Source organism: Neopelma chrysocephalum, unplaced genomic scaffold (assembly GCF_003984885.1).
Source record: "Neopelma chrysocephalum unplaced genomic scaffold, ASM398488v2 Primary Assembly neopelma1_105, whole genome shotgun sequence".
Classification (NCBI taxonomy): Eukaryota; Metazoa; Chordata; class Aves; order Passeriformes; family Pipridae; genus Neopelma; species Neopelma chrysocephalum.
Window position 1 is genome coordinate 75334 of NW_020897769.1, and position 22523 is coordinate 97856.

The 22523-nt window shown below is 41.7% G+C and overlaps 1 protein-coding gene across 8 annotated transcripts in view; it reads right to left on the reverse strand.

Moving 5' to 3' along the window:
- Positions 1-3424: 3424 nt before the first annotated feature.
- DCX (doublecortin) overlaps positions 3425-22523 on the reverse strand; it is an 80925-nt gene continuing 61826 nt past the window's right edge. For 2 of the 8 annotated variants that reach the window (XM_027696148.1, XM_027696150.1), the window contains exons 4-7: positions 19608-19710; positions 15630-15752; positions 6664-6758; positions 3425-4360 (exon numbers count right to left, since the gene is read on the reverse strand). In XM_027696148.1, coding sequence (XP_027551949.1) covers positions 4304-4360; positions 6664-6758; positions 15630-15752; positions 19608-19710 — 378 coding nt within the window. In that variant the 3' untranslated portion in view covers positions 3425-4303. Of the gene's footprint in view, positions 4361-6660; positions 6759-15614; positions 15753-19607; positions 19711-22523 lie in introns of all 8 variants that reach the window. The other 6 variants (XM_027696144.1, XM_027696145.1, XM_027696147.1 and 3 more) reach the window with 5 other exon arrangements.

A 22523-nucleotide genomic window follows, 5' to 3' on the forward strand; every position in this document is an offset into this window, starting at 1 on the left:
CTCCTGAGAAGATTGTAAATAATGTGCAGATATAGGAAACACAGACAATGGTAGGCAAAAGCTACTTCCAGCTCCCACCACAGGGCAAACCAAGGTAAAATCCCATTACCAAGCTCTTGCAAAATTACTTCAAGGTGTAGGGTCTTGGCTGACTGTTTAGCTGGTGGAACTGAACTAGCTCCAAATCTTATAACAGATGAGGCTTTAACTCAGAAGCTTCAGGATTATAAATGCTTTACAAGTGATAAAAATCCCAAGGCTGAAGATTTTGTTGCCTTGCCCTGATCTTCTACAGTTGAGATCATCACCTGAATGTATGAATTCTAAACACATCAGTCAAGGCTTGAAGGATTGCTCCAATTCCTTCCTATTGACTGTGTATCTGAAACAGATATCTTTAGTGTGTATGCAAATTTGCTAAAATATACTGAATAAAGGCAGATTTCAAAGAAATGAAGCCCTACTACTTTAAGAGTCTCTCCAATTTGTTCTTAAATACTGTATTGTTTTAAAACAATATAGTTTTAGTGATTCAATTAGTCTCTGCAAACACTAAAGGCAGCCTCATGAGGCAAATTAGACAGGGTTTTTATAGCAGAATTAATATGGCAAATCCTCATATCCTGTGGAGTTTTATGTGCTTGTAAAAGTAGAAAAAAATTACAAAAGGTAAACTCTGGAGTATATAGTGGAATTACTATAATCTGCTCCAGAATCTCACAGGGTCTGGAATTGCTATGGTATATTGAAAGTACTTACTAATTCACTGCAGTTCAGGAAAGCTTTCTGACCAAACCCAAGCTCAATCTCATGAAAAATCAACAGGAGTAAAGCACGTGCTAAAATTTCAGCACATCTTTAAGTTCTTTCCTGAATCAGGGCTGTCCTTATATTTAAATAACTAAGGTCTGATGCCTGTGCACTGTTTCTCTTTGTATTCAAATCTATGTTAGGGATCCTACAAAGCCGAAGATAACTAGTTTTGAATGTATGTAACATTCCACATGCATTTCTGTACAAGAACTCATGCAATATTGGCATTAATACAGACTTAACTCTATGCTACAGCTGAAATGCTCACTGACTTCTACTGCCCAGGCATTTCTACCTAGAAAATTGCTTATTAAAACTTGGGAGTTTGACCTCATACCCTGTTTTCTTTGTGGTTTCTGCTGGTTTGAATGGCTATTTTTCCCACTGAACAATTATTTTTTTTATTCTTTTAGGCCTTTTCAAGGTCCCCCTAATTCCCTGAAGGAATTTCTAGGCTCAGCCCCATCACAGGATGATCCTCATGCACAAAAAAACCTCCACTCCCGAGGGAGAAGTTGCAGGATCAGGCTTTAGAGGTGTCACTAGGTGCAGCTCAGGAAGAAGGCCTCAGTGATTCCTTAGCATGCTCCACCAGGAAAAGCATCCTCAAATAACCAAACACTACTTGTGGCAGGAAGGAAAGGAACCACTTCTCAACACCTGCTTCAACAACCAGCCATCCATCCAAAGGATCATTCATGCCTCAGGATCCTGCTTTATCTTACACAAACTGCACTCATGGACACTGGATGAAAGCACATCTCAGACTCCCTTCCCACTCCTCACCACCAGCTCCAGCAGTTCAGGCTGCTAAAAGCAGTTCAGGATAGCAAAGATTTAGGTTTCCTGGTGGATCTACAGTGAGTGTCCTGTACTGAACATCAAAAGGACCTAGATGTGATTTTTTTCATGGCTGGTCTCTTGGTTTAGCTGAGGAAAGGTGGCAGGACATGCTGACCCTGACTATGACAGGAATGGTCTGTGTCACTGTGTGTGAACAGCACCTTTGACTGGAGTCCAATCCATGGCTACTAATCAGGGTCCCTGGAAAGGCAGACTCAGGGAGGGACTCTGAGATTTCCACCAACAGAACAGAGGAGAGGGTAAAAGCATATCAAATTATCTGTCCCCCTAAAGCTTTTCCTAACACAAAAGCTCTGATGAATAATACTGTTAGTGTAACCACGGCCTTTGACATCCTAATGCTTAAAAAGTCCTATTTGCTCATGGCCAGTGTCTACAGTAGCACTCACAGGATTAAACAGCCAAAAATTAGCACCCATGACCAAATCTGCACCCAGAATACTTCAGCACCTTCCGTTAGAGGATCTGAAAGCATTTTACAAATGTTAACCAACATTTGGCCTCACAACCCCCAGTGAGGTAGAACAGTGCTGTCCCTGCAGGGACAGACAGACAGATTGAGGCACAGGGTTACTAAGAGACCTGCTCCCATTCAGACACTAAATTGAGCAATGCCAAGGGCTGAAAGGTGTCCTGACTACTGCACCTATGCTTTGTCCACACTACCATCCTTCTACACGAGCCCTTAGCCTTTGAACTAACCCCAGGATTCTATTTACAATAGGTAAAATGATCAATTAGCAGTTGTGCAGTCAGAGAGTTATTAAATTAAATGAAGTTATTAGTGAGAACAAATGATTTCTGGTGCAAAACTCTGGGTGTAAATGATCATGCACTAAGACTACTGGGTGCAAATTTGGTGCATGATAACTCTGACCCCTTGATAATTCCCAGTCCTGACCTCTCTCTGATAAATCTCTTTTTTAAGTTGCATTCTATGTAAGATCACATGAACCTCTAAAGATGCAGCCTGCACAGATTGTTTCATACCTGCAATGCAAGCAAACAAAACGTGGAGTGGCTTTGGGAACAACCCAGCATCCATGTAGCATCAAACATCACAACAGTATAATTCATTTTAATCACAAGGGGTTGCAAGGCAATAGAAACAGGTGTCTATGTCGAAAAAAAAAAGGCAAATAGAGCAACAAAGAAAGATTTGATTGCACAGATTTCATTTCAATAAAGTTCTGCAATAATCAGTTTCATCAAAGCTTATTCCATGAGGAAGGGAGGCAATGCCAGCTGGCCTATGACAAAGCTTCAGTGTAGTAAAAACCGCCAGCCCTGTGTGAAGAGATGAACTTTGCATTCTGTAGGAGTCACTACTGATTAATAAAAGCAAAAGGTTTCTCTAAATACAGCAAGTTTGTTTTTATCAGATAGAAGAGTTTCTTAAAATATGGGGAGGTTAACACCACAAAATTCAATTTTTTATATAAGTAGAGAATCTGGCCATAGTTAGGAATACTGAAGTGTAAAAAAACCAAATATGTAGTCTTAAACATTACAAAAACTATCAAAACATTCAATATTTTGAATTGACCTTTTGTTTTCCCCTACATGTGTCTGTTTTGGCAGTGATGACAAGATTTCTAAACTGAGTTGCTGTTATTATTTTTCTGCAGTTGTGGTTGGTTTTTTTGTACTTTTTTTTTCTGAGCGTGTTTTTTAAACAAAGGAAAATTACCAGCTTTTATAAAAAAGAAGGAGCTTGAATCCTTACTCCCAAAACACAGATACAAGGTTTTCCTTTATAAAAAGTGTATTGATTTTTTGCTATAAAAAGTGACCATAGGGTGTCAAACCTGAAAACAAATTCTCACAGTGTTTTCAGTGTTGGCTGTTCACAAGGCATTACTGTTACAAACAGAGATAGAGAGATACCATAGGGGAGGTATAAATATTTCTTACCAGCTAGCAGTACCCTTGGGTTGTTTGTGGAAGGTGTTCCACTCCAGAGAACTGATTTATGGGTTTTTGCTTAATTTTTTTTAAATCCCAATATTTGAATAATTTGAATTATTGTACTAACCTTACTTAGCATCTTACACAGCCATTCCTAATCTCAGCCAAGCTTCTGCTGGCATATTAAGCATCAAACTAGTAAGTCATTTCCCTTCCTGCCCTCCAGAAATAAAACCAATACTGGTTAGTATGTGGGTGCTAAATTTGGGCTGTAAATGAGGAACAGGCGAGCTGGCAAATGCTGGCAGTTTGGACAGGTGGAGAACATCATTTGCTCTACTTGAGCTTGCAAACTGGTCAGCAAGGGATCCATTTGCACACTTCCAGGGGAGCTACTTTACTATCACTAGGAAAATTACATAGCTGCAGCAGAAAAAGAAATAATAGAAGAAGGTGGGAAATGCACAGAAATGCCCCAAATTTTTCACAATGTCCATTTTGCATCCCTGTAACTCAGACGAATGGTATCCCTCTATCTCTATAGACTGGCAGGTGTTGATTTGTGGCACAGAGGATAAATCACAGGAAAAAAAAAAGACATATAACTGTGTGTCCTTTGATTTGAAAGCACCAGTCACCTATCTGCTTATTTTGGCAGAAGTGCTTTGCTGTATCTCAGACAATGCTCGCAATATGGACATTTAGCTCCGTGTCGCTTCTACATGGAATCTCCAAGGGAATCAGAGTCATCCAAAGACAGAGGCAGATACAAGTCCTGTAGGGAGAAAGAAGAAAATGTTAACTCTCACAATGAGTTTCCACCTTTGGCCATGCATAAGGAAGCAGCTGAGTGGCCCAGCTCTGTGCAGTTCATAGGGACAGGGTGGAAGACTCGTGCACTGGTTACTGGACTGGGCTGACCAGGCTAAAATCAAGACATGATGCTCACACAGTGGAACAAGAGCATCTTTTGGTGCCAGAAGAAAGATGTCTGTTCAGGGATAAGTTTGAGAAGTGATGTTTTTTTTGTTTCTGGATCAGTGTGTCCATTTTAACACATACATGGAAGAGCAGGACCTTGCCTTAAACAGGTCTCTTTGAACCTAAGTCCACAATAAAGAGCCTTACCTTAATTTGAAAGTTACCTTCAGGACAAATCTCTAGGGAAAGCACATTCCATGATTTATTCCTTATTTTAGGTCATTTCTGATCAACAAGAAAGGTTAAGAAAACAATCCCAAGGTTATTATTTGGATCAGATGCTGAATGTAAAGCTTTTCCAGGGTCCCTTTCTTGGGTAACCATCTTATTCCGCTTCCTCAAAGTTCTGCATGGAATTAGGAACACAAACCAGCTCAAGGACTAACGCTCTCCTGGGACCTGTTTGGACTCTGACCCACACACAGGTAATAACTGTGAGCAAAATGAAATAAACCCCAAATACTCAGGAAGGAAATTCACAGAAATCTTGATGTAAGAAGAGGTGAAATAGGAATTTGTGGTGTGCTCAACTTAAGCATTTACCATTTGAGCTTTAAGGGGAAAAAAAAGAAGTGATTTCATCATAAGCAGGAAATTGCTCCTGGGAGAAAGACAATGATGCGTGAATATTCTGATAACCTAAAATGCTGCATTTGTGTTTGCTGATTGGCTTAACTTAGTGGAGAAAATCATACTGAATTGGCTTTGCCCCCAGCAGTCACCCTCTATCACAAATGTTCTCGGGGCTTCATCGGAAAAGGTCACAAACCAGCCAGCTGAAAGCACACATAATACATTAAAAAGGTAAGTTTTACTGGTCTTTGCCAGGAAGCAAATCCTCATCTCCACAGTTCTAAATGGGATAGTGTTTGGAAAGCATTTTAGGTCCTTGCTGCTGAAACAGAGGATGCAGTTTACAGCATTACTCCTGCTGAATATACACAAGCAATTGTTGAATTCAGACCATGGGCCAGATTCTGTTCTCAGTTGTAAATTAACAATAAATCTGGACACATTTTGTTAAAATTGGTTCATTTCCTCAAACCTAGACTGAGCAGCTGAGATCAGAGTGAAGTCCTGAGGAAAACAGATTTCATTTGAATTCAGCTACCCCTTTGTTAACCAAAATGAGCCCAGCCTGGGCAATTTAGCCCCCAGTAGATTCCACGTGGCCGCTGACTGCAAAACCTCAGCACTACCAGAATTTTTAAATTACTCTTTCAGAATTTCAAGTCAATATTTTCAAAGTCACTCTCAGGATGACAGGTGCATTCTGATTACTAAAGAGAAATCTCCTTGACCTCCTCTCACACCCACATTTATGTCCAAGTTCCTATCAAGTGAAGGCTGGTGGAAGCAGCACTATGGCTTTTCAGGAATGCAAAGACCCACAAAAATGAAAGTCTGGACTCAGCACAGAATGACACCAAACAACAGGAACTGGAAAAGCTGTGGCAGCTGCTGTACCTTTTAAATAAATCAATACATGAATTATCTATGAGCCAGCACAGGATTACAGGTCTTTACTAGGATGCTGTGCTACCTGTTAGACATGCTGTTTGTGACCAGGAAAACCAGCTACTGTTCCAGATCACAATTACCACACCAGCTGTAAAAAATCAGCTGGTTCCTGTAAAACAGAGCATGCTCTTAAATAATTAAAAAAAATAAATTCTTGAGGAGCATCATTAAAGTGATGTCTTAGAGCTTCAGTAACATTTGCATTGCTTCTGCTGTTTAATGGACCGGATTTGCCAACAACTGAGGCTTTCCAAGAGAGGAGGATTTATATGAAACCATATCCATCAATAACTTTTTTGAATAGTGATACAAGCTCAGGGTTAAGTTCTCTCTTCTGATCCATCTGGATGCTCTCCAGCACATGTTAATAACTCCAGTAGAGGAAACAGGCCAATGATTTGTTGCTCACCGTCCTGCAGAGTCTGAAGTGACAACCCTTTCAGGTAAAGGGACAAACTCCACTGTTTCAACATAAGGAGTTGTGCTTCCAGAGAATATGGCCATGGCTTAAATGTCACAAAAGTCTGAGTGAACTGAGGCAGAAACAGATGTAGTAAGGTATAAGAAACGTAATACCTTGTGCTTACGGAGGCTCCCTGGGCTGGTGGGTGTGGAGATCGGGGACTGCTTGGATTTGGGTGTGGACAGCTGACTGCTTGAGGTCCCGTTTGCTGGCAGAAAACAAGACAGAAGCTAGAAATCAGACAGGCAAGGGGAAGATCTTTCTCCTTTGGGGAGATGGAAGGTCTCCAAACATTTAACACAGAAACACTACAGTTTATTCATGTCAGGCAGGAGAAAAAATCCAAACAAATACCACGGCTATTAATCTAACTCAAGGCTTTCAGCTACTCAGGGTAATTGACTGCAAAATACAGTGGAATAGAAAATAAATAGAAGGAGCAGTATTTTACACAGCAAACATCCACCAAATTGATCCAAGATACACATCATCACAAAAACAGAAAGACAATGTCTATGTTCTCAAACAGTTTAAGGGCGTGTGGAAACCAGAGGCTGAAGATATCCTGAATCCTAGACAAGAAATGTTAGATGATTACAAATTGGACAAACAGCAGCCTGAAATGCCTTGGATGTAGTAGCTGTGGGTGGGATTAAATGACCAAAGAGCCCTTCTGAAGCCTTGGTGGAAGCACAGGGTAACATGACACATCTCTGCTCTTCCTCTGCTGCCTGCGCCAGAGAAGTGGACATGGTCTATCAGGGGAGGAACAGGAGAATTACATCAAGAAACAATCCTTTGCAAAGACCTTTGCAAAGATCAAAATCTGGTCTTTTGGGTTGATTTGTTTGTTCATGTTGCTTTGAAAAAAAATAGTTATTATTAATTTAAAAAAAAATGTTATTCATTTAAACCAAATAGCTTTTGAAATGACTCTTCCAGGCTTTCACAGCCCTGAGTTTTACTCAAAAGTGAAGGGCATGGGTCTATGTCAGGGCAAGCTGTTATGCATTTATTGGACTAAAAAGGAATCAAAGTAAATAGCAAATTATGCAGAAAAAAATTAAGGGAAACCAAATGGAATAAGGATAAATCAATTTTTTTCCTACCGCTGATGTTCACTGGGGTAAGCAAATGTCTTTGATAATTGCCAGGTGTCACAATACCTGTTACCTAAGGACATGCTTACACATAGTGAATTTGGTCATTCACAGGTCAGGTATCAACTCCAGGGATACAGATCCTCTTGTTACCAGGGGTTTAAACACAAAGCTCCATCAGCACAAGCAGCCTTACTCGAGGGAATTCAGATTCATGCTGGCTGTGTCCAAGGATATTGTCCTTTCTGGCCTTTTCTTTTCTGCAATCCAAGCAGCAGCAGGCTGGAGGCCTTATTAGCATTAAACTACATATCCCAATCAAGTCTATAGAAAGTGGCATTTCCAAAACCTACTCCAGATGTTTATGTATTCAGCACAAGCCACAAAACCAAACCTCAAATATTTTGATTGTCATTTCCTTGAATGGCTGTAGTGCTGCCGGCCCTCCAGATAAATATACAAATCCCTGCCCTTAAGAAAGGAATTTTGAGTTGTGCTGATGTTTCACACAGAAAGCGAGCACGTAATACTCCAGGCTGGGCTGTCCTGCTCTCAAAGTGCCCAGTATCTCTCTATATCACTTCTCTGACTGTAAAGGCATGCACAGAGGAGGGTGGATGATTTCAGCACACGGGACTTATGTTTTCAATTGTAATAGCTGAATCTGCAAATGGGGTACTTAAAAATAAGCAAATACAGCACGTACTTGAGTGTCTGGAGGAGACTGAAGAAGTGTATAAAGTATCATACAGTAAGATTATATATGGGTGTCGTACTTTTAAGAGCAAAATCAGCACAACTCTTGCTTTAATGCCTAAGACAGCCTCATTCCTCTTCTCTGTTACCTTCTTGTGAGAAAGAGGGGGGAGGTAGCTCAGGTTTGTAGCATCACTGACCCAAATGCAGACGTCATACAAGTGAGTTCAAATAAGTGTAGAGAAACATGTAAGCCTCAGGACAAAGGAGGAGCTGCCAGCACAGGACAGCAGCTCAGACTCAATTCACGGGTCCTCTGTCTTCATTTCTATGCATTCCCTCCTCTATTGGGAAGAGGAGGCTATTCATCACAGACAGTTTTTTTTCCCATTGCAAATGCACGTCACTGAGGAAATGTCTTGATTTCTTGAAAGGTGGTAGAAATAATGGTTTATGGATAATTGGGGAAGAGAGTGACCCTTCACCTCCCCATTCCACTCAGACCATTCTTGATTGGTCGGGGGAAAAAACTAGTTATGGAAACCCAGAGACTGTTACACGCCGGTCCCTGCACTGTGCTGTGACACTTCACTGTGCTCCAGTTCCACAAAGTGAGCTGCCCTCGAGGCTGATGGGGAAAAATGTAGAGTTCTCTAACTATATGACATATAATGAAGGCAATTCAGTAAAAAAGAACTTGGATCTCTTTTATGTTTTATTTCACCAAGTGACTTTGTGTTTCCTATTAAAGAAAATGTGGGATAGAATAGTTACTAATATAATCTGTATTAGCTAGAATCCTTCTCCCATGCCTAAAAAGCCTCTTTATTTATTTTCAGTTGCCACTGATCTTCCTAAGATGAAAAATGCCACCTAACAACTCTACAAAGAACCAAAATTTCCCTTCCCCAAAGAGGAAGACTGGAAGAACAGCAAACAGTCAGTGTGCAGCAAATGGATGTAATTGCTGCAGGGAAGGATAGAAATTCCCTAATACAATGAGACTTTTAAGTGCTACAGCAGGGATATTAATATTTTATGAGCATCAACAAAAAAACAGATGTGACATCCAAATCAGAAATAGAACGAGATGGATGGATATCATTACAAATACAGTACAATTTTGCAGCAGGAGCAACAATTAAGAAGCCCAGTTTAATTTTCTCTATGTCTGCTAATGAAGAATAGTGTTCATAAGCAAACTTGCCTGCATTTCTTTTGAACCGAAATGCAAAAAAATATCAAGAGGCAAAGAGCAGATCCCAGGTGGTGTATAATGCTGCTGCTCCACTAAAATCTGTTGATGACTTAGGATAGCTCAGGATCTCACCCACACTCAGCTAATGGGAACTATTCTTTATAACCAGTTTTTATTTGAATTCTTTGGGGGTTTTTTCCCACCATTTTATTGTTTGTGTCTTATGTCTTATTTATGTCGTTGTATTTGCTTTGCAAGCCCAATCTACCTTAAAGGCCCTTTGTGCATATAACACATCCTTTAATTGCATGCACAAGTGCACTACATTGTTTTCATAGGCTCCTTATCTCCTCCAGTGCACAAGGCAATTTGTACTTGAGAGAAATCAGGCTTGCCCAGCACATGAGAGGGACGAGGGAGAATAATCATGTCATGTTTGAGATGGCTATGAAAGATCCAGATAAGCTGAATTCTCTGTCTCCTTCTCCCACAGATGTTTTAGGATCACAGAATCACAGAATCTCATCCCACCCCCTTCCATGGGCAGGAACACCTTCCACTATTCAGGGTTGCTCCAAGCCCCATCCAACCTGGCCTTGAACACTTCCAGGGATGGGGCAGCCACAGCTTCTCTGGGCAACCTGTGCCAGGGCCTCACCACCCTAATTTCTTCCTAATATCTAAAACTACCCTCCTTCAGCTCAAACCCATTCCCTCTTGTCCTATCACTCCATGGTCTTGTCAAAAGTCCCTCTTCAGCCTTCTGGTAGGATTTAGCCAAAATTCCCACATGCAATTGTTCCATGACTGTTGCTCAGGCTTGCCTGGATGACTGGGACTCCAGACCTGAATTTCCAGTGATGATGAGCACCAAGACCCGTAAATGACGTTAGTGAGGTCCATCTTTTGAACTCCCCTTTCTATCAACATACAGAACTGGAAAAAGCAGGGCCCAGGGATCACAGTGAGTGCTCAAAAGGTGTGGAGATATCTATTTCTAGCAATTTGTAAAATAAGGTTAATGCTCCTTGCTTGACTGGGGTTCCCAGGATTCAGATGAGTTCCTAGTTGGAGGAGCACATGCTCATATACCACAAGAGTGAGAGAAAGAACCACGAAATACATGGATAGGTTTGCCCCCAGGTCAGGGTTTGAAGTGTCATCAAGAAATTAAAGAGAGGGAACAAGCAGTACAAGGGCAGCATAAAGCAAATGTAGAAATAGCAGCTCGTTTAGTGAGCACAAGCCCTCCTGCACTCCAGGACAGAGGAGCCATGGGAAAAATAAAGGCTCCATTGTACTGTTTGTTCAGGAGTGGAAGAATTCAGATTGCACAGGCATCCCTCTCTCAGGCACCTCCAAACTTCCAACCCCTCAGCTCTGCAGTGCTGGTATCCTCCTCTTACCAGGTTTTGTGAGGGGATCTTTCCCTGGATGTTCACTGTCTACTGTCAGTGAGCAGAACATACATAGCACAAGCGAGAGAACAAGCTGCTGTCTCTCATGTGCAATCCCAAAGACATCTGCTGCCTTTTTAACACATTCATATATAATGACCCCGGGGAGCCAGCTCTGCAGTCAGGACAGACTGACATTCTGTGTCTGTTTTGCTAATTGCTGCTGCCTTGTGACTATGCTTTTGTCCCTCTATCCAAGCCTTCCCATTAGAGGACTGAGAAATTAAGGTCCTGCAGCAGTGCCTCAGAGGCCTGTTCATATTCTCCCTGAGCCAAATCAAGGCAAAACTGGGCAAAGACATTTTCAAATTTCAGCTCAGGTACCTGTGGCTCTCTCCTGCAAAGGACTGGTTTTAAAAATCATTAACTCTCCTATCACAACACATGTTATAAAACTGAACCCTTGTTTGGTATGTGAGTTACTGTAAGACACGTTTTTATAACAAAGAAGTAATGGCAAATGACATCATTAGTTTCTCCCCTGTATTTCTCCCCAGAGCTTCAGCTCTGTCTTTTCCTTGGTTTGACTCCTTATTGGAGCAGTCTGTTAAAGAAATTTTGCCAAGCCTCATGCTGATCCTATTCCATTTAAGTCTCATGGACCATAGTAGCAGCACAGAGACTTCCCTCCTTATGCACAGTTTTCCTCTGTTATCTTAGGAGAGGGATGGATTTCACTGCTCTAAGCTTTGTCATCTAGCAAAGCTGACTCCATAGAAAGAAAAATCGAGGCTAGAAATACCACAGAAGCTTTGTAACTCCAATTTTGTGCTCTGAACTGGGATCAAATGTATTTGGGCCATCCCTGGTAGAGATCTTATTTTTTAACTGCATGAAGTCTGACAGGGATTCACAGGCTCCCTGAGAGACCTGATGCAGTAACTAAGTTGTTTATAATTGAAAAGTATTCCTAATATCTGATCTGTATATCTCTTATTAAACCAATGTCCTGTCCTATCCCTGACTGGTACACAGGAAAATTGATCCTTATCCTCTTTTCAATACTTTAAATGAATTCAAAGAGTGTTAAACTGTCCCTTCTCAATTTTCCTTTACTCTAACCTGGATCAGTCCATTTCCTTCAACTTTTGCTCCTAAAGCAGTTTCTAGAGAAAATTTCTCCTGGATTTTCTCTAGTTTGCCTGTATCTTTCTTGCATGTTCAGTTTGTACTGAAACACAACAACCTAAGCTCACCTAAGGCCAGTCAGAGACACCAATCCCTTCCAAATCTCAATTCACACCTGATATATGAGAAACTAGGTTCAGCTTTCTTAGGTAACATTTGGGAGACAGAGAAAGGCACTTGGATACATTGTTGGAGGGAGAGAAGTAAAATCCTGATGTATTTTGCTAAATGCATTTTGCTGGAAGCAACATGATGTGAGAGATGGGTGGAGGATATAGATGAAAGGCTACATCACAGCTCCAGTAACAAAGAGGCTGGAAAGTAGAGGATAATATATTGGAAGCCCAGTGGAACTGCTGGCAAAGCAGCCAGGGCCTTCCAGTTAAACTGAACCAAGAGGTGAAAACAGTCCCCTGATGAAACAGAGTCTGGAGGAATAGCTGGGTCAAACCAGAGAAGGTATATATATATATATATATATATACACATATATATATATGAGTTGGGGGTTAATGAGGGAAGAAAGAACGGATTCCCCTTGGGAATATAAGGACTGGGGTCTGTTGCCATCTGCTTATAGCAAGACATTTCTTCGTTCTTCATTCATTCTTTTAATTTTCATTCATTTGTTCAATTTTCATTTGTTCGTTCCTTTAAATGACTGTGCGGTAAATGAAGGGGAAGGTACCACACCACAAAAACAGTGTTTAACAAGTTCCTGTGGATTAGCTACCTCACTTTTTGAATATCTTTGGAGCTGAAGAGCTCTGGCTGCCTAGGGGGAACTGAGATTTTCACAGTGAGGCCATGACACATCGAGGCAGGAGGCAAATTCCCTCTGGTAGAAGGGACCAATTCAGCCAGTGAACATGGATCTCTGCAGCTGGGAGCTCGCACTCTCTCTGCTGTTGTACTTCTGTCCTTTTGTCCTGATGCTTTTTTACAAAATATTGTGTTTGTGTGTTCTCTGTTACTCCAAATTAATCCATGTTATTTTGGAATGGGACCTGACCACTTACATAGTTTGCTACCAGGACTGCTGCAACAAGACAGCCAAAGAATTTATCACAGTTCATATAAACCTGAATTAAGCCTCAGCTGCCTCTGTAGGCAATGCATGCAACCACTGTCCACATGGAACTCCACTGCATTCTCATTCTGCTGATAAATAATGTACCATTTCCCATATGCTTTAGTGGGGGAATGGAATAATTAGGATGAGAAATGGAAGAAAATAACATCCTTTTCTGTAACTGCAGTGTGTTTGTAATGAGGAGGGTTCAGAACTCTTTCACTGAAGCAGCATGGAGATTTACCCCTGAATCTGCATTGATATCTGTGCCCAGATATGTCACAATGGCCTTAGAGACTTTGGTGGGAAAAAAGGGTACAGAAACCTGCTTAGAGAAGAACTGCAGAGAACAGGAACTAACAACACAGAACCAAGGAAACTAAAGGTTCTGATATGACAATGTATCTGATATCACCACAGCAGAGTGAAAGACAGCAAAGATAAAAGGTATGAATGGGTAGGAGAGCAAACACATAGCAAAAAAAAATAATATGTTTGAAGTAAAACTATTTTTAAACAGTTTCACAAATTAAATGGGTTAGTATTCTGTGGGGGAAAAAAATGTCAAATAGTCTTTTATTAATCAGGCTTCAGTCAGCATTCCTTGCCTTTTTAATGTGATAACTTCAAAATCCACCTAAATGTAAATATTGATTCTTAAAAGATTTGTAAATCCACTTAATTATTACAAATTCAAGACAAGAATACAAGACTGTATTCTTTTTTCTCTCTGTCCCGAGTAAACAAGTCTTCCATCTTCCAGTGCTGAAGGAGTTCAGTCTTTTTCATTTTTATTAAACAGGACAGGCTGCCATTTCTTCCTGTATTGAAATTACAGGAAAGTACGAAAGAGCCTTGTCTGGATGGATTAAAGAAACCTGATTTGTCCTTCATTACTGGCCTTAACTCCAGGAACTGGCTATTGTTCAGCATTTCTGGTTATTTTAATCTCCCTCTGAAAAGCTCCGCTGACTGTGTTCATTAAACCTCATCAGATGACTCACCATTCTGTTCCTGTAAGTCACTCAATCAGTTAAAATCAGGAACACAGTGGTTGCCATTTCACAATGCTCATGCAATAAAGTCTTGTTCTGATGGTAATTAGTACCTGATGCTTATGGAGAAGGTTTGAATGCTGTTTCACAACTCATGCATGAGCTGACTCCCAGATCAATGAATGTTAGTTTGGGAGTTTTTAAATCAACAACACAATTTCCATCATGCCTTCAACGTACCCAGACAACTTTACAAGGCATTTGGGATTATAAAAGCTTTTTAGATTATAGCAAGCCTTAGTTTATGAACAACCTACAGTGGCATATTGAAGAAAAACTTTATGAATGTAAAATCCCCTTACAGAGAAATACCTTTTTTAAAATTACAGAGTCTTAGCATGTGCCAACCAATTTCACACTGTTCCTTTAAGTAGCTAAAGAAGCAACCAAGAGACCCTAAAAAATCAAACTGCTTCCTGGGGAAAATCCTTCTGATTACTGTCAAGAGAATTTTATATCCAATAATCCAGTGTCTACTGATAGTCAGCTGTTGTGTGGTGTTCCCATGCAATATGTTGTGTGTTAGCATGAGGGTGAAAAGTAATTTCTCTTTTATATCACCTGTGTTAACACTGTGGGTCACTTGAATTCAAGATATGAAGCTCTCCTGGAATCCTGGTGTCCTTTTTTTGTGCTTTGGCCATTTTAGTGAAAGGCCATGTCTGGTTCTCTTTTGGAACAGAACAGGCAAGCAGATGACACACTAGAGATTCATCGTGACTCTAGGAACTTTCCATGACTCTAAAAACTATCAGTTACTATAATTACTACAACGTGCAGCCCAACCTTCAATTGCTGGGCTCTGCAGCTCTCCAGGTGTGCCACACCACCAGTCCAGGGGCTACTGAAGGAGGAGGGAGTGGTGCAAGCTGCAGCAGCAAATTCCCATTTTTCCTTCTCTTTTATTACTGAGTGACTGTCTCAGGATCACATCAATAAACCCATCACCAGTTCTCCAGTTGCAGGATCACTGGTCTTCTTTAAATAATGATTAGAAAGAGCCACTTCTGACCTGTACAATAATTACCACTAGCTATGCACAGAAGGTTATTCTAAATCAGTCTGTATCTATAGAGGATATTTGGAAGCACTGTGGGCCTTGATTTCCTGCCTGTGAAGCGGAAACTTCTTCTAAAATATTGCTAGGGAAGGAGGCTGTGAGACTGTGGGTGGTACAACCTCAAGCCACAACTGCACTTAACCAACCAGAGAATTCCTTTCCAACATTTATTAAGTGCCCCCGTAGCACCAGCTTCTTGTTTTCAAAAGAATACCAGGGTTTCCTCTGCAAACGCACACAGTACGTGCCTTTCCCTTGAGCACAGTCAATATTCAGACACCAAGAAACAATCACTCACCATCTTGATGGTTACCTGAATCGGCTGGAGACTTGCTGCGGCGCATGGGCGCTGGGCTCTTGGCCGAGCTCTTCTGAGGGGTGGGAGAGGACTTACTGCCCGTGGCAGCTGCAGGGCTCCCCTTCATCACCCGGCACTCTGGGGGAACACACAGCAACCGTGGTTATGTCCCTGCTGCCCTCGCTGCCCGTGGACAGCGGGTATGAAACACCCCCGGGCAGCTCAGTGCTTTGTCTCCGAAGAGCAAATATCGAGGGCAAGGGGGAAAAGCTGGCATCAGCACATTTTCTCTAGAGCAGAAAGGAGACTTTTCAAGGGGAGGGAAAAGAGAACGGCTCAGCTCCTCTAGAGGAGGTGCTGAGACAGTGTAGGTGCCAGGCTGGGTCTAGCAGGGCTTGTCTCCCTACCTGTGTCCTAGCAAACATTTTCTGCCCTTGCCCTTGCCATGGTTCTCACTGACTAGTGAGCACAACGAGTCAACACTGAGCGATGAATCAGGCCAAAAAATCCAGTTAATTTGTTGAAACCCTTCCATGAAAATTTAGTAGGAGGAGTGGTGACTGCAACTTATGCAGGTGCAGAAAGCCAGGAAACAGCTCATGGCATGGTGTAAATTCTCTAAGTGGTAGACTGGACATCTGCCCCAGGAGACTTTCACCCAGCCTGAATCAGCCTCTTCTGTCTCAACAAGTTGCAGCTTTTCAGATGCAGAAAGGAAAGAAGACAAAATGGTTCTACAAAACACATCCTCTGTCCTGGCCAGTCATCCCTTTCAGAAAGGTTTGTATAAACAAGCCCGGCAGATTTATGCACTTGAAGACATGAGCAGATGAGAACCCCAACTGTGTTTTCTTGAAAAATAAATATGCCAGGAAGAGGGATAAATGTAAACATGATCTGCAGGGTCCTGCAGAAAGGAACTGAAATGCTAACAAACCCCTGTGTGTCCCAGGACTTCAGGCATGCCAGATCTTCAAAACCAGGGTTTATTTACACTGAGAGCTAACAGAAGAAGAACTTTCCACCCCTCAAGTTATTAACTTAACCCAGTTAAGAAGAAGACAATACAAAGGGAATTTCCTTTTTGTCAGATGTTAACGGATCTCACCTCATCTCCTACAACAGCTTGTCCTCACCAAGATGTGAAAAAGTGCATTTTTTACAGATGTGAATTACATGTTCCTCATACAGACAGTTTCTAACAGAAAAGTTCAGCTCAGCTCTGCACGTGTGGCCTGCACTGAGGACCCTCTTGACTGGATTCCCCAATGGGAATCAACTAAGGCAGCACATACCAGATAAATAACTGGTCAACTGAAAACAAGCTGTCTGACCTAAATGTATGCGTTATTTAATTATATATCAGTACATCTATGAAAATGTAGTTGCCTTAAATTTTTCCCCAGGCTTTCCTCATTCTCAGACACTCGAGAGTCCGTCTCTTCTCCTTCCAGATGGTTTGCAAGAGTTTGCTCTTGGGTCATGCAGTACAAGAATATGAGGAGAGGATGCCTTGTGCTCCAGGGATACTGCATGGCAATAATTAAACCTACAATTAGTTTATTTTCTCCCCTGATAAAAGATTTTGGAAATTGTAAATCGGGGATAGAAAAATTTGTGTGTGTGTGTTGTTTTGGTTTTTTTCCAAAAGTACTTGACTTCTCACACATGATGTCATAGAAAGGCTTGTAGAGGTCCAGCACTAATATAGCCCAATTTTTTTATACATGAAGAGCAGTATTGATGCTGGGGGATGGGGAGATGCATGGAAGGTAGACTATCTCTCCTTGATCCTAAAGAATATAGTGTTTCATGAGACACTGTGAAACAGCCAGCCACTGTGTTAACCAGCTGAGACAAAACACAAGGAAAAATCCTCTTCAGTCACTGCAGAAGTTATATTTTTCAAGGCTCTTGGATATTGACAAAATACATTGCAACATTTGGATCTTGGAGCACAACTCACTTGCCTGGCCATAGGCACTGAATCTGTCAATCCTACATCACATGGGTATCCCAGAAACCAAGGGGGACTCAAAGGATGTCAGGCAGCTGTGTTCAGTCACCTGAGTGACTCACTAAAAAAATATACATAAAAAGTAAAAATGCTTCATATTACGTCCTTGTGAGAGCTTCCAAATTTATTTTTTTCCCAGGGGAGTAATTCCTTGAAAAGAAACCCAGCTTTGCATTTTCTAGCACAAAAAGGCTGACTCTGAGGAATTCCTCCAGCTCAGCCCTTGGCAAGTGTCAGTACACCAAAAGCAACCACTGAGCATTTGCACATCTGGAAAAAAGGTTCTGAAGGTGGAGACCTGACTGTGCTGAAGTTGCTGTAAACAGGCCTCCAAATATTGCCAGGGTGTGACATTTCCATGGGCTGATCTTGAAACCAGTGGGTACAAGTTGGACAGAGCAATGTCATCTGGAGGGTGCTCAGCAGCAGGGATTAGAGGGTGGAATCTGTGGTGGGCAGTCAAGAGGAAAAAGATGACATAATCCTCTCTTATGCTATTTCTCATTTTGTTTCCTGATGTCCTGCCAGAGTGAACATAATAACCAGCAACCCTGGTGCGTGTCATCCAAACAGGCAAGAAAAAGTTCCCCATGACAGAGGAGATTTTAGTAAGTGACAGTCATCTGCAAAACCTCAGGATTTGCAGTTCTCCTGGCAGCATCTGACTCATAACAAGGAAGGATGATGGATGTATAACGGGAAAACGCTGCTGGCCAACAGCTCCTCATCTGCTCCCCTCAGAATTCCTCTGGGAGCTGCAGGTACTTGGTGCCTTCCCAACAGCAGGCTTGGCTTATTTATGTGAGAGAAATCCAAGATGGAAAAGTGAGTAGTAACCAGGAGTGTAGGCAGAGAGCTGGGCTTCCCATCAAGTTGTTCTGCTAGGATTGCATCCAAACTGTTTTACAGCGTGGAACTCCCGCTGGAGCTGACTCAACTGCTGAGTGTTAAAAAAAATATGAAGCTCAGGTTACAGATTGCTTCCCCAGCCTGACACAGGCTTTATTCTCTGCCTACAAAGTCTCAGCTGAACCTTGGAAAACTTTCTCTTAATTACCCAAGACCATCAAAATAGGTTCATCTGGAGTACACAGGTCAGAAGCACCAGCGTTAAATAAAATCAGGCTTGCAAAGGAATCATAAAAACATAATGTTTGGAGATTAGAGGCTGCTTGACTTTCTGGCATACAGCAAAAGTTCTCTTTGGTCCTCAATACCAAGCCAGTTTGTAGCAGATTGGACAGAATGGGACTCGTGTTCCTTATACAGGATACCTAGAGCTTTGGGAAATGAACCTAAATGCTTGGAGGACACATTTTAGAGTTTAAATGGTCAAAATTACATTAATTTCCTCTTATTGAACTCACTGGCACCTGCAGGCAGCGTGTGCTCTTGGTGGATAGAGTTGCCAGGTGGGGTGGGTGGTAAGTCCTACAGGCAAGCTCTGTATATTCTGTGAAATTAAAGATTTCATGGCTTAATTGATCATAGAGACTCACATTATTACAGACCTCTGCTTGCACTTGTAACAGAGACAAATAATGGTGGTGTCACAGTTGTGTCCCCCTCCAAAAGGGAATTATTGCCCTGCTTTTTGAATCAGCAGAAGAAAGCAGTGGAAGTGTGATTATTTTTTTTTAACTGCCGCTTTTCCCCATTTTTTTAATATTTACTTGTCTACATAAGGAGGTTTAGTTCTCAGGAAAAATGTATCTCTCCAACTGTAACTGGAGAAAATCAAAAGGATACACTTGCAGTAAATGTCAAATGGAGTAGGACTTAATTTATCCTGACTTGGGCTACCTCAGCCAGTATTTGCCTGATTATAATATCTGCTGACTGGATAAGTATCACAAAAGAATGTTAAATTCCATGTACTGGGTCTTAAAAACCAGAACAGAAGCATGCAGCATTATTATCTGATACAAGCAACTGAATGGAAATCAAATAAAACCACGGCGTGCGTTTGATGTTACCGCTTTCATCCAGAGAAAAGTCATCCTGTGCATAGCGGAATTTTTCTGGACCACAGGCGATAAACACATCATCATCCCCAAAGAAATCATGGAGACAGGTCACCTACAGAGAGAGCAAAGTCATTCATTTTATTTTTAATTGGCAACATTCTGATGTGGCTCAGTTTTAATTTAAACAGAACGGAGCTGCCTCTCTGCTCTTCCCCCCACCCCACGCTGATTTGGTCCTACTCTCCATAAGGCTGGTGCCCATCTGGGCAAGTCAAGTGTAACAGTGTAATTAAAAAAAAAAGAGAGAGAAAAAAACTCCAACAACTATCTTGCACATTCTATGGGGAGTGGCATTTCCCATCCATTCAGGAGCTGACAGAATACACTGATCACCCTAATGAATGACACAGCTACTTCTAAAATAAGAAGCAGAGGTTCCCTCCCTGCCACATCCGTAGGCAAGGCTATGACACCACTGCTCATGCTGGGGAGCATCTTAGTACCAACAGAGCCTAAAAACTCAAAGAACCCCTAAGAAGGCAAAAAGCTACTGGGCACAGCACAAGTGCAGAGATGTGACTCCTCCTAAGTGATCCTGATGATAAATTTTAGAGTTAAAAGGTTTATCTGTGCTATTGATGGAGGGACCCAAAGTTTGACTAGGCATCTTTCCCACACAACCACCATTTAAATGCATGGATTTACTCCAGATGTTGTGCCATCTTCTCCCTGCTTTGGCCACCTAGACATGGGATGCTAAAGTACCGTCCCTCACTGCAGAGCTGCTCATCCCACAGAAGGTCGAGATGTAGGGAAGGTGGTCATTGGGTGGGAAAGGCACAAAGAACCAGGGAGGGGAGGCTGCAGCAGCTGCAAGTGTGGGAGCTTTGCCCTTGAACAGCTCAGTGGGAAAAGGAAAAGCAGTAGCTTTCAGCCACCTAAAACTACAACTCCTCTCTGGGGACACCACAGGAGCAGGATGTAGAAAACTCTTCGAGGTAAACAGAAGACACAGTCACACCAGTCAGGGGCTCTGAGTGCCTTGATCTCCTTTTTTACCATCCTAAATACAAGGAAATTATATCTTGCGGACCTGAAGCTCCAGTGACTTGCCGTGCAGCATCAAACAGAAGCAAAGCACAAGATGTGGGAGCTTCAGATCCACTGATTTAATCAGAGAACTGATATTTGGGAGTTCAGGAATCTGAAAATGCAGGCAGGTTGTGGGAAGCATTCCAGCAGGAGAAAAGTGTAAGATGCCATCATGCTGGGAGCTAATCCCCACATTCAGCTGGGAGAGACCTGCAGTTCTCTCTACTGCTCTACAGGTGATGGACTTGTTTTAGCAATATTTAATGATATCCTGACATCCCAGCCATATACTGACCAAGTATCGTGTCAGGAGGAGCAAAAATGTTCATCTGCAAACACGCCAGAGTGGAACATCTCCAGCATCAGCCAGTCTGGTACGACACACCAGCCACACATCTGAACACCTGGCAGAGACTAAGGTGGTTATTTTAAGTTCTATTTCTTCAGGAAACCATTTCAAAGGACCACAAGATTGGCATTGACATTTAAAATGGAGGTATGAGGGTGAGAGCTGATGCTGATGGCCAGTGTTTTGCCATGTCTGGGGTCTCTACAGAGGGTGGATGCACTGCAAGGGACTGGAGAGAGCACTGGAGATAACTGGGGAAACTTACTGCAGGCAGAGCTGAATTTCTATATCTACTGATCTCTTCGAGCTGGACTGTGAAAAGTTAATTTCAAGCTCTAATAAATCAACTATAAAGAAGGCTTTTGGCTATCTTAATAAGGCTCAGTATTTCACACTGGTTAATGTAATGTATAATTAAAGCACTGCCTACGAGTGCCAGCACTGGTTACAATGCCAAATATTAGTGAAAAGCTTGCTTTTCACATCGCCATGACTTTCAAAATGGAGCAAGCTGAAATCTGCTATGGCTTTGATCAAAGTTAGAATTTTCTTTGCTAACTTCAGTGAATTCCTATTTCTGTTTGCCTCAAATTAGATTGGAAATAGTTAATAATAAATCTATAGAGAATTCTCCCAAAGAAAAGATGACATTTTAAACCAGCACTTGGTATTACAGTCCTCCCCCCGAGGATGGTGGCACTAATTCATTTGCAAATAATTGGGTTTGGCTCAATACACAAGTTCCCATCTGAATGCTAAGCACTGTAGTTATGCCACAGAAAAGACTGGTGGGTTCCTAAGCTCAACCCTCAGTACAGAAACCACTGCTCAGTTAAACATAGTGCAAAGCTGAATCACAACATAAGGATTCAAAAATTTTCCAACCTTTTACATGAAATGAGAAAGAAGCCACAGGTACTTTGCTTTTTTTTGCCTCCAGGTCCTAAGTTGAAGTGTGTATTTTGTCCTTGCCTCCCCACAACCACCACAAGCAAAAAGAAAGTCCAGGCCATCACAAAAACCTTCAGATCAAGGCTCCAAACATAATGGAAAACTCCCAACATGCACAAGGACAGAAAACTGATTGCATATCAAGCAGAGATACTTGCAATTAATTTTGCTGCTGTTCTTTCAGGTAGCAGGTGTGTTTTATAGTCATCAACAGCTGGTTGGATGAGCACTGGAGGCTGGTAATGAGTGAGATAATCTACTTGTTGAGCTCCTAATACTCAGGAAACAATAACTTCTGTATTTACTTTATTTGTTCCCCTTTTCTTTCCTGCTGTAACTTCCACTATTAAGAACTCACCACAACATAGTACAAAAGACAGCCAAAACCCGACCTCACTTTCCTTAAATAGTGCAAAACACTGCAAAATTCAGAAATAACTGCACATATTATGCTGTGTCGCATATGTTCACCACGTGTGTGGTATTTTCTATTTACCTTTTGTTTATTAAATCCCAATCCTTGATCATCGCTG